Source organism: Equus przewalskii, chromosome 5 (genome assembly GCF_037783145.1).
Source record: "Equus przewalskii isolate Varuska chromosome 5, EquPr2, whole genome shotgun sequence".
NCBI lineage: Eukaryota > Metazoa > Chordata > Mammalia > Perissodactyla > Equidae > Equus > Equus przewalskii.
The window spans coordinates 72919442-72932146 of NC_091835.1; the positions used below are offsets into that span (position 1 = coordinate 72919442).

General features: G+C 36.8%; 1 protein-coding gene across 1 annotated transcript; it reads right to left on the minus strand.

Moving 5' to 3' along the window:
* Positions 1-818: 818 nt before the first annotated feature.
* On the minus strand, positions 819-1760 carry LOC103556553 (olfactory receptor 10C1-like). Its single transcript, XM_070622161.1, has one exon. It carries the CDS (start codon positions 1758-1760, stop codon positions 819-821), a length of 942 nt encoding a protein of 313 aa, XP_070478262.1.
* Positions 1761-12705: the final 10945 nt, after the last annotated feature.

Here is a 12705-nt window from a genome sequence, read left to right on the forward strand (position 1 = left end):
GGATTTTTAGAATGTTCAAAGGAATATAGGTATGTGATATTTCCACCATTACCAATTTGACCAGGAAAGTCATTGAATCAAAAATAAATCCCATTGTCTCAATGAGCTGTGTGTCTGAGCAGGAGATCTGCATGAGGGGAGTTTAGTCACAGTAGAAATGATCAATAATGTTGGAGGCAAAGAAATCAAAGTCTAGGCCTAAGAGGAGAGGTACAAAGATGGAAAAAAACCCAGCAAGCCAGCAACTGAGGATGAGCTGTATGCAGATTTTACTGTTCATGATAGTGGTGTAATGCAGGGGCTTACAGATGGCAACACAGCCATCATAGGACACAGTTGCCAGCAGGTAAAATTCAGATGCTCCAAAAAGGAAGGGAAAAAACAAGTGAGCAGCACAATTGTTTCAGGAAATAGTTTTGCCCCCAGTTTTCATAATAACTGGCAATTTAGGAATGCATGTAGTAGTATAGGAAATTTCTAAACATGAAAAATTCCAAAGGAAAAAGTAATGGGGGTCTTTTAGTTTTGCTGATATTTTGACATGCAGTTGTTTCAGTAGCGTTTGCTGAATCCTGTGCTATATCCAATGAGTCACCAGAGGAGAACTCTATGAGACAGAAAACCAAAGAAAAACCAGTGGAAATCTAAGCCAAATCTTTAGAATATAAATATAATTGATACACTTCTAGTTAGAACAGATCCAGTGTTTCCTGGTTGCTATACTACAAATACTTTAATAATTCATATTGGTAGAGGGAACATAAAACCTTGGGTAACCTCTTTGTACAGTAGTGTAAATTTCTGCTGCTATGGCTGGTTTAGGCCGTTTGTCTAAGAGGGTTCCTTTGTGTTACCCTTTGAAAAGCTTCCTTTACTTCCTTGTTCCTCAAGGTGTAGATAACAGGATTCAGAGCAGGGGTGACCACAGTGTACATGAGGGCAGTGGCTTTGTCCGTTTCTGGAGTGTGTGCCGTCTTAGGTTGGAGATAAGTGAACAAGGCAGTGCCATAGAACAGAGAAACAACCAGGAGATGAGAAGAACAAGTGGAGAACGCTTTGCGTCTTCCAGCTGCTGAAGGGATTCTGAAGATGGTCACAAGAATGCGCATGTAGGAGCACAGAATGAGGAAACAGGGACTCATAATGAAGAGCACAGAGACAGCAAAAAACATGATTTTGATGTGGGAGATATCAACACAGACTAGTTTCACTACAGGCATGACGTCACAAAAAAAGTGCTGAATCTTTCCTGTTCCGCAGAAGGGCAGACTGAAGATCCAGGTGATCTGGGCTGACTCCACCACCACCCCGGTGGTCCAACATGCTGCAGCCAATTTCAAACAGACACGAGGGCCCATGCGGAGAGTGTAATGCAGTGGGTGACAAATAGCTACAAAGCGGTCATAAGCCATGGCTGCTAGCAGGCAGCATTCTGTCAGTCCCAAGATGGTAAATACGTACATCTGAGCTGCACAGCCTCTCACACTTATGGTCTTGGTCTCTGCCAGCAGGTGCACCAGCATCAGAGGCACCACACTGGTGATATAGCACACCTCCAGGAAGGAGAGGTTAACTAGGAAGAAATACATGGGGGTGTGCAGGGAAGGGGTGAGCCCGACCAGGCAGATGATGATGAGGTTTCCTCCCACAGTAAACAAGTAAAGTATTAAGAACACAAGGAACAGCACAGGTTGTAACTCTGCTAGAGAGGAAAAAGCCACAAATGTGAATCTGGTGCAGAGGGACTGGTTTCCACTCATTGTAGACTCAGAACCAGACATCTGTGGAGAAAACAAAGATGCAGATAAAACCTAAAGGAATCCAGTTACCTAGCACAGATTTCTGTCAAACCTTAGAAAAGGAGCTTTCCTAGGATCAGTAGTCTGACATGAGAACCTAAACACTTCGCGTCCTTTTGCTAAATCTTTCCGTAAAGCTACCCAGTTGAAATGGATGTAATATTACCTCCTGATTTTGAGTTCTGGACCTTATGCTATTTTCACAGAAATTTAGAGAAAACAATAGCTTAAGTTGCTTGATCTAATCTTTTTTGTTAATATCTTATTAATATTCTAATCATATAAACAGGCTATAAAGTAAATAATACATCAAGACATATAATTGGATTAGTGATATAAAACCTAAGTGTATAGAGTAAAATATAAAGGTGCTCTATCCTGGTCTTCTCAATTCTACAACCTTCATTAAAGCCACACTTCAGAGTTTGGAAGGGAGTATACTTTCAGTCACTTATCTATTCATTTTCATACATGTTTTTACTCATTGTGATTTGAAAAGAATAAGCCAATGATTAGGCAGTTAAATTCCATGGTGACCCAAACTAACAGAATCTCCTTTCCACAAGCTCAATGTAATTTTACCAGAAATTGTGAGTAGGAGGACATACATAGAACAAGGCAAATTTTCTTTTCCTTGTTGGACTTCTGGACTTCCTATGATTCCAAAGTATAAAATAATGATGGAATAGGCAGTATTTCTGTTCTGATTGGAGACCATAGGGATTGCTTCCACTGCACACCAATTAATTATATTTGTCTCAGAGGAATTTGTTCAGAAACAACAAGGACGAATGTTCAATGTAAATTTGGTTTTCATTTTTTGAGTATATTTTCTGAAGATAATCTATTGCTGTTAGTTACATCACTTAAATTTCAAGTGTAAAACTAAGTTTCTAAGGGATTTTCATCATGTAATTGAAATAATTATTGATCTTTCTGGATATTTGCCATACTAATCTTCTTTGAGCTCCTCACACAGACATTGACTGCTCAAGTCTTTGTGAGATCAGTAAGCACAAGGCAGTACACAAAGCGGACTTCTTAAATTCCACAGAAAGCATTCATGTTATTCATTATCAATGCTTAAATTGTTAGCAGCACAAATAAATAGGTTTGATCAGGGAAATTCCACATTTCCAATAAAATTAATTAAAATAATTTATCAAAAATATGGAAAGTGGCTTTTTTTGGACTGTCCTCAAGAAATGAAAAACTTGTTCATTCTTAATGATCTCCATTGCATCAATCAGAAAACATTTGATTTTTAGTTCTTCCACTTTATCAAGGTATTAATTGACACATAAAATTGTATATCTCTAAAGTGTACAATATGATGATTTGATTTACATATACATCGTTAAATGATTCCTACAATCAGGTTAATGAAGACATCCATCTTGTGTGTGTGTGCAATGAGAATGCTTACTTAGGATCTACTTTATTAGCAAATTTCAAGTGTACAGATAGTATTATAATTATAGACAACATGCTGTACATTAGATTCTCACAACTTATTCATGTTATAACTGAGGGATTGTAGTCATTGATCAGTGTCTCCTCATGTTTCGTACTCCCTAGCCCACTCTACCCTCTGTTTCTATGAGCTCAGCTCCTTCTTTTGGTACTACAAATAAGTGAGAATATAGACTACTTGTCTTTCTGTGTCCAACTTGTTTTGCTTAATATAATGCCCTCCAGGTGTGTCTGTTTTGTCACAAAGGTAATATTTCCTTCTTTTATATGACCACATTATAGTCTTCTTTGACATTGGTCTTGGCAAATTATTTCATATTTTTTGGATATGGAAAGGCAACCTAAAGAATGGGAGAAGATATTTATAAACATTATGTCTAACACGGGGTTAATATCTATAATATATAAGGATCTCATGCAACCCAATAGCAAATGTCAAATAATCTGATTAAAAAATGGGCAAAGGACTTGAATAGACATTTCTCCAAGAAGACATACAGACTACCAACAGTTATATGAAAAGATATTCAACATCACTAATCACCAGAGAAATGCAAATTAAAACCACTTTGAAGTATCACCTCATAGTTGTAAGGATGGTTGTTATCAAAAAAGTAACAGAAAGCAAATGCTGGTAAGGATGTGGAGAAAAGGGAATCATGTGCACTGTTGGTGGGAATGTAAATTGGTATAACCTTTATAGAAAACAGTATAAAGGTTCCTTAAAAAATTAAAAATAGCACTGCTATATGATTCATCAATCCCAGTTCTGGGTAAGAATCTAAAGGAAATAAATTTAGCATTTCGTAGAAATATCTGCACACTCATGGTCATTGCAGCATTATTCACAATAGCCAAGATATATCCTAAGTGTTCATCTTTGATGTGTGTTTATAGTAAGATATTAATAAAATAGAAGAAAACAGAGCTGATACTATATTTCTCTAATTTAACCTCCATCTGGGCTCTGTGTTGACTATTTATGAATCTAGTTCTGAAGCCAGGGGATAGTATTAAAAACATAACATAAGCATATGTTGGATGTAGGATATTTATTAAGAGAGAAAAGTCAAAAGTCTTCTCCTGCTGCTTCATATCTGCTTTTGACAAGAATTACTTGGTAAAAGGCCACAGTATTTGGTGAGATAACGGCCAGATGAGAGTGAGCACTACCAGCAATAAGAACAAAATACTGTAGGGACTTCAGATCCCATGATGACTCCTCGTATCCTTCTCTAAGGCCAGTGAACAAGACTTTGTGAGTGGTCCTTAAAACAAGACTTAAGATGAAAGAGTGGATCATGGCAACAAGGTGTTTTCCATGGCAAGGAAAGAGTATTTAAGGAGGAGTGATTAAGAGAGACAAACACTTATGAGAAGTTGAGAAAAAATAGCTTTGATTTATCAGTTAATTTTTAGCTACACATTGGCAATTGACAATCTCAGAAAAGAATAATTTTGAAAGACAGGTAAGAGCACAAATCAGATTGAAGTTATTTGAGTAAAAATAGTTAAGAAATGAAAGAAACTAATGATAACAACAAAAGGGGCCATTTCGCCATGAGGAAGAGAAGAAAGACAGGGTTGATATCTAGAGAAAAAGAAAGGCAGGACAAGAATATTTACTATTGTTATTCACTATGTTGTGGTGATGGATAACCATGAACTTGTTTAATAGCTGGTGTGAAAGAGTCAGGTAAACCAAAGCTTACTCTCCCATACACATTTTGAAAACACCCAGCAAATTAATATAAACCTCAAACTAAAGGCCTATTTACCTCCATTCCTATTATGTGACACAGTATGCCCAGCTTTCAACAAAAATTGCAAGTATGACACAAGCAAGGAAAATCAGTCTGGAGAGAGAAAACAGTTGTCAAAGCTAGATTCAGAAAGGACAGAGATGTTGGCATTGTCAGGAAGGTACTTTGAAATAACTATAGTTGTTATGTAAAGAGCTCTAAATGAAAACATATGTGATATTCAAGAACAGATAGGAATGTAAGCAGAGAGATGGAAACTCACACTGGAGGCCCAACTCACTTAACAGCAAAACGGCAGTGGTTGTGTGCTATTAAACCTCACAGCCAGCTGTGCCAGGGCTTGAACTTCCCAATAAAGTGACTATAGCAGCCCCACATGGCTGAGCCTTACAAACAGCTGGTTCAGGGACCAGCCTAGCCTATTTGAGTACCTGTAGTAAGAACAGCCCATCCGCAACACGACATACACAGCCCACACAAGGGACACCCTGGGAGCATTTGGAACAAGTGACAAGAGGGAAGCACATTGCTGGGCTCCATAAGGCATCTCTTAGATAAGACCACATTTCCAAGATACGAAGATGTAGCTGATTTACTTAATACCTAGATGTAAGCACAGAGAAGTGGGAAAAATGAGGAGACAAAGGAATATGTTCCAAATAAAAGAGCAGAAGGATCTGTGCAAAAACAACTAAACAAAACAGACATAAACTATCTACCTGATAAAGGGTACAAACCAATAGTTATAAGGATGCTTACTGATTACGGAAGAAGAATAGATGGACACGGTGAGAACGTCAACAAAGAATTGGAAAATACAAAAAAGAAACCATCAGAATTGAAGAATATAGTAATGGAAATGAAAAATTCTCAGGAGAGCATCAATAGCAGAATAAATGACACAGAAGAGTGGGTCAGTGATCCAGATGAAGTAGTAGAGGAAATCACGAAAGCTGACCAGAAAAAAAGAAAGAAAGAACTAAAAAGAATGAGGACAATCTAAAGGACCTCTGGGACAACATCAAGAATACTCATGCCTGTACTATAGGTGTCCAAGAAGGAGAAGAGAGACAAATGGGCAGAAAACCTATTTGAAAAAATAATAACTAAAAGCATCCCTAACCTGAGGGAGGAAGGAAACAGATATCCAGGTATAAGAAGCACAGAAAGCACCAAACAAGATGAACCCAAAGAGGCTCACATCAAAAGACGTTATAATTAAGCTGTCAAGGAATAAGGATAAAGAGAGAATCCTAAAAACTACAAGAGAAAGGTAACAAGTTAAATACAAATAAAATCCCATCAGGATATCAGGTGACTTCCCAGCAGAAACCCTACAGTCTAGAAGGGAGTGGCACAATATACTCATTGTGCCAGAAGGGAAAAAACATGCAGCCAAAAATACTCTACACAGCGAGGTTATCATTCAGAACAGAAGGAGAGATAAAGCGTTTTCGAGACAAGTAAAAACTAAATGAGTTTATCACCACTAAACTGGCCTTATAAGAAGTGTTAAAGGGACGAATTTAAGCGGAAAAGACAAGACTACAAATAGGAATAAGAAAAATACCAAAGAAAAAATCACTAGTAAAAGCAAATATAAAGTTAAAGGGAGTGGATCAACCACCTATAAAGCTAGTATAAAAGTCAAAAGACAAAAGCACTAAAAATAATTATCTCCACAATAAGAGGTTAAAGGATACACATATTCAAAAATGATATCAAACACATAAACTGTGGGGAGGGGAGTAAAAGTGTAGGGCTTTAAGTAAAAGATGAGCAAAATAATATAGATTGCTATTTATGTAGGTTATTATATATGAACCTCATGGTAATCATAAACCAGAAACCTTCAGTAAATACACCAAAACACAAATAGAAAGAAACCCAAACATGACACTAAAGGAAACCATCAGCACACAAGGGAAATGAACAAGAGAGGAACAAAAGAAGAGAGATAACTACTAAAACGACCAGAAAAAAGTAAGAAAAAATGGCAATAAGTACATATTATCAATATTTACTTTAAATGTCAATGGAAAAAATGCTCTAGTCAAAAGATGATAGAGTGGCTGAATGGTTAAAATAATAAGACCAATATATATGCTGCATACAAGAGACACTACAGACCAAAATACACTCACAAACTGAAAGTGAAAGGATAGAAAAAGCTATTCCATGCAAATATAAATAAAAAGAAAACTGGGGTAGCAATATTTATATAAGATAAAATAAACATTGAAACAAAAACTGTAATAAGAGACAAAGAAGGGCAAAACATAATGATAAAGGGAACAATCCAACAAGAAGACATGATGCCTATAAATACATATACACCCACCATAGGAGGACCCAAATATATGAAGCAATTTTTAACAGACATAAGAAGAGAAATTGACAGTAACACAGCAACAGTAGGGGACTTTAACACTCCATTTACATCTATGGATAGATCTTCTAAACAGAAAATGAATAAGGTAACATTGGCCTTAAATGACATAATAGACCAAATGGACTTAGTAGATATATACAGAACATTCCATCCCCAAACTGCAGAATACATATTCTTTTCGAATGTACATGGAATATTCTCCATGATCCATCTCATATTAGGCGTAAAACAAATCTCAACAAATTTAAGAAGATTGAAATAATACTGAGCATGTTTTCTGATGGCAATGGTATGAAACTAGAAATCAACTACAAGAATAAAACTGAAAAAGCCATAAATATGTGGAGATTGAACAAAACACTACTGAACAACTACTGGGTCAGCGAAGAAATAAAAGAAGAAACGAAAGATACTTGGAGACAAATGAAAATGAAAATATGGCATACTAAAACTTATGGTATACAGCAAAAGCAGTACTGACAGGAAGGTCTATAGCAGTACAGACCTACCTCAGAAAACAAGAAAAACCTCAAATAAACAATCTAACAGTACACCTGAAGGAAGTAGAAAAAGAACAAAGCACAAAATAAGTAGAAGGAAAGGAGTAATAAAAAAAACCCACAATGGATATAAATGGAATAGAGACTTAAAAACCAATAGAAAAAAAATCAATGAAATGAAGAGCTGGTTCTTTGAAAAGATAAACAAAATTGACAAAATTTTAGCAGGACTTACCTCAAAAAAAAGAGAGAGGTCTCAAAGAAATAAAATTGGAAATGAAATGGGAGAAATTATAATGGATGCCACAGAAATACAAATGAATATGAGAGAATCATATGGAAACCTATACACCAACAAATTGAGTAATCCAAAAGAAATGGATAAATACTTACACAACCTTACAAAACTGAATCAAGAAGAAATAGAGAATCTGGATAGACTGATCACTAGTAAGGAGATTGAAACAGTAGTAGAAGACCTCCCAAAAAACAAAAGTCCAGGACAAGATGGCTTTCCCAGTGAATTCTACCAAACATCCAAAGACTTAATACCTATCCTTCTCAAGCTTTTCCAAAATGTGAAGAGGGAAGGATGCTTCCTAACTCATTCTATGAGGCCAACACTACCCTGATAACGAAACCAGAGAAGGACAGCACAAGAAAAGAAAGTTATAGGTCAATGTCACTGACAAACATAGATGTAAAAATCCTCAACAAAATATAAGCAAACTGAATACAACAGTATGACAAAAAGATCATACACCATGACCAAGTGGGATTTATTCTAGGGATGGAGGGATGGTTCCACACCCACAAATCAATCAGTGTGATGCACATTCACAAAATGGAGAATAAAAACCACATAATAGACTCAATAGATGCAGAGAAAACTTTCAACAAGATACAGCCCCCATTTATGATGAAAAGTGAATAAAATAGGTATAGAAGGAAAGTCAGTCAACATAACAAAGGCCATATATGACAAACTCACAGCTAACATCATACTCAATGGTGAAAAACTGAAAGTTATCCCACTAACAATAGAAACAAGACAAGGATGCTCACTTTCACCACTCTTATTTAACATAGTATTGGAAGTCCTCACCAGAGCAATCAGGCAAGAAAAAGAAATAAAAGGGATCCAAACTGGAAAGAAAGAAGTAAAACTGTCACTATTTGCACATGACATGATTTTGTACATATAACCCTAAAGAATCCACCAAAAAATTATTAGAAATAATATACTAATATAATAAATTTGTAAAGGGAGAAATAAACAGGCAGAAATTGGTTACATTTCTATACACTAACAAGGAAACAGCATAAAGAAAAATTAAGAATATGATCTCATTTACAAGTACATAAAAATAATAAAATTTAGGAATAAATTTACGTAGAGGTGAAAGACCTGTACACTGAAAACTATAAAATGTTAAAAGAAATCAAAGAAGAAACAAAAACATTGGAAGATATTCCATACTCATAGGTTGGAAAAATTAGCTTAGTTAAAACATCCATAGTGCCTCAAGCAATTTACAGACTCAATGCAATCCTATCAAAGTCCCAAGGCCATTTTTCACAGAAATAAAATAAAGAATCCTAAAATTTATATGGAACAACAAAAGACCTCGAATAGTCAAAGCAATCCTGGGAAAAAGAACAAAGCTAGAGGTATCACAATCCCTGATTTCAAAATATACTACAAAGCTATAGTAATCAACACAACATGGTACTGGCACAAAAACAGACACACAGATCAATGGAACAGAATCAAGAACCCAGAAATAAACCCACACATCTATGGTCAGCCAATTTTGTTGACAAAGGAGCCAAGAACATACAGTAGAGAAAGGAAAGTATTTTCAATAAAACGTGTTGGGAAAACTGGACAACAACATGCAAAAGACTGAAAGTAGACCATTATCTGACACAATACACAAAAATTAACTCAAAATAGATCAAGGATTTGAATGTAATACTTGAAATCATAAAACTTCTAGGAGAAAACATAGGCAGTATACAGTTCAATACCAGTCTTAGCAGTATCTTTTTGAACACCACATCTTGCTAGGCAAGGAAACAGAAAAAATTAACAAACAGGACTACTTCAAACTAAAAAGCTTCTGCACAGCAAAGGAAACCATCAAGAAAATGAAAAGGCAGTCTAACAGTTGGGAGAAAATATCTGCAAATTGTATGTCCCATGTAGGATTAATATCCTTAAAATGTAAAGAACACATACAACTCAACAAGAAGAAAACAAACAAACCAATTAACAAATGGGCAGACAATCTGAACAGATATTTTTCCGAAGAAGATATACAGATGGCCAACAGGCACAGGAAAAGATGTTCAAGATCACTAATTATTAGGGAAATGCAAGCCAAAACTACAGTGAGAGAAGTGACATCAGCAACATGGCTGAGTGAGTTGTTACCTTTGTCTCTCCTCGTTTGAACTACAACTAAATGGACATGCATTGACCAACAGAGGGAGCCCACACAGCACAACAGGATGCCAGAGAGACAAACAGAGCTATACATCAGAAGGTGGATTGACTGGCCCTCTGGAGAGTGGTGGAGATAGGTGAGCACTCCCTTCCCTTCCCTGACAGCCCTGTGCATGTGCATGAATGCTTTCCAGCCTAGTTCAAGTGCCCATAGTACTGCTGTGCCCTGAAAGTGGGAATGGGCCCTGGGACAACTGTAGGAAGAGTGGGAGCAGCCCTTAGGCTGCTTGTGATCACTTTCCTAGTAGTGAGGGATCCCACCATGCCCCAGTGAGTCCAAGATTTGAACAAGGCTTGGTTCCCATGAAGAAGCCACACTCCCCAAGCACAACAGCTGGCAGGACCACAAAAAGAGGCGGCAGCAGATCTACACACTAGGGGGAGCACATTCCTGGCCTGTGCAAGTGTGCATAGAACTACTGACACTGAAAGTGGGAACTTGCCTTGGAGAGACTGGAGGAAGAGGTGGTGGCAGCCCTTAACCTGCTCATGATCACTTTCCCCAAGGTGGGGGAGTCCACTGTGCCTGTGCTGCCCCAAGGAATGGCCTTAGCTCAGTCCACATGTGGAAGTCCAGCTCAGGAAACACAGTCTACACAAGCATCTGAACAGCTCCCCAGGCCAGTGCAAGCACCCATAGTACTCCAAAACTTCCAGCAGATGGGTTGGAGATCAGAAACTCTGCTCCTGCTTCCCCCAGTGGTAGCAGGTCGAATCTGCAACCTAATACTAACACAAATGTGCCGAAAAAAGGTTGGTTCATCAAACACCAGGCAAAACAACAGCAACAAATCAGGCCTGAAGGAAAACGACAATTCTCCAGAAACCAATCGTGAAGGCACAGATATTTGCAATTTAAATCACAGAAAATTAAAAGTAGCTGTCATAAAGGAACTCAACAAGTTACAAGAGAACTCAGAAAGACGATTCAATAAGCTCAGGAATAAAGTTAATGAGAAGAAGGAATATTTCACCAAGGAAATTGAAACTATACAAAAAAATCAAGCAGAAATTCAACATATGAAAAATGCAATTAATGAAATAAAAAGTAACCTAAAATTCTTAAGAAATAGAGCTGATTTAAGGTGGAAAGATGTAGTGATTTAGAGGATAAAAATATAGAAATTCAACAGGTGCAGTAGGGAGAAGTAAGATTTAAAAAAGAAAATGAAGGAATTCTTTCAGAAATATCCAACTCAATTAGGAAAAGCAACATAAGGATTATAGGTATCCAAGAGGGAGAAGAGAGGGAGAAAGGAGCAGAGATCTTGTTCAAAGAATTAATGCCTGAGAACTTTCCAACCTTGGGGAATGAACTGGATTTACAAATATGTGAGGCTAGCAGAATGCCTAATAACATCAACACTAAAAGACCTTCTCCAAAGCATATAATAGTAAAACTGGTGAAAGTCAATGACAAAAAAATATTAAGGGCAGCAAGCCAGAGGAAAAAAACCTACAAAGGAACCCCTAGAAGGCTTTCAACACATTTCTCAGCAGAAACTTTACAGGCTAGGAGAGAATGGAATGATAAGTTCAAAATGCTTAAAGACAAAAGCTTTCAGCCAATAATACTCTATCCAGTGAAACTTATCTTCAGATACTATGGAGAAATAAAGATCCCAGATAAACGAAAGCTGAGGGAGTTCATTACCTCTAGATCATTGCCTCTAGATTTTCTAGTTCATTGCCTCTAGATTTTCTCTACAAGAAATGATTATAGATGCCCTCACACTGGAAACAAAAAGGCAAAGGTATTTAAAGCTTTGAGCAAGGAGATAAATAGACAGACAAAATGAGAAAACTGTAGCTCTTTATAAGAACAGGGAAGCGAATACTCAACTATAACTTAAAAGATAAAAAGGAAAGCATCAAAAGTAACTATAAACACTTCAACTTAGTCTCAAATTCACAACACAGAACAGAATAATTTGGAACAACATTAACTCAGAAGGTGAAGAGGAAAGGGATGGAACTTGCTTAGGCTAATGGAGAAGAGAGGCTATGAGAAAATGGACTATTTCATTGATGAGATCTTTTACACAAACCTCATGGTAACCAATAAACCAAAAATCAGAGCAGAGGCAAAATTCATGAAAGAGAAAACCTCCTCAGAAAGCCACCAAAATGAAATGACAGTCAGAAATATAAAGGAAGATAAACAATGGAAACAGAACAACCAGAAAACAAGAGAAAGAATCGCAGGATTCAGCTCTCATATATCAATAATCACTCTAAATGTAAATGGATTCAATTCTCCAATCAAAAG

Bases quoted from the DNA above. Each gene is read 5' to 3' on its own strand.
- LOC103556553 (XM_070622161.1), bottom strand. From the start codon at position 1,760: ATGAGTGGAAACCAGTCCCTCTGCACCAGATTCACATTTGTGGCTTTT.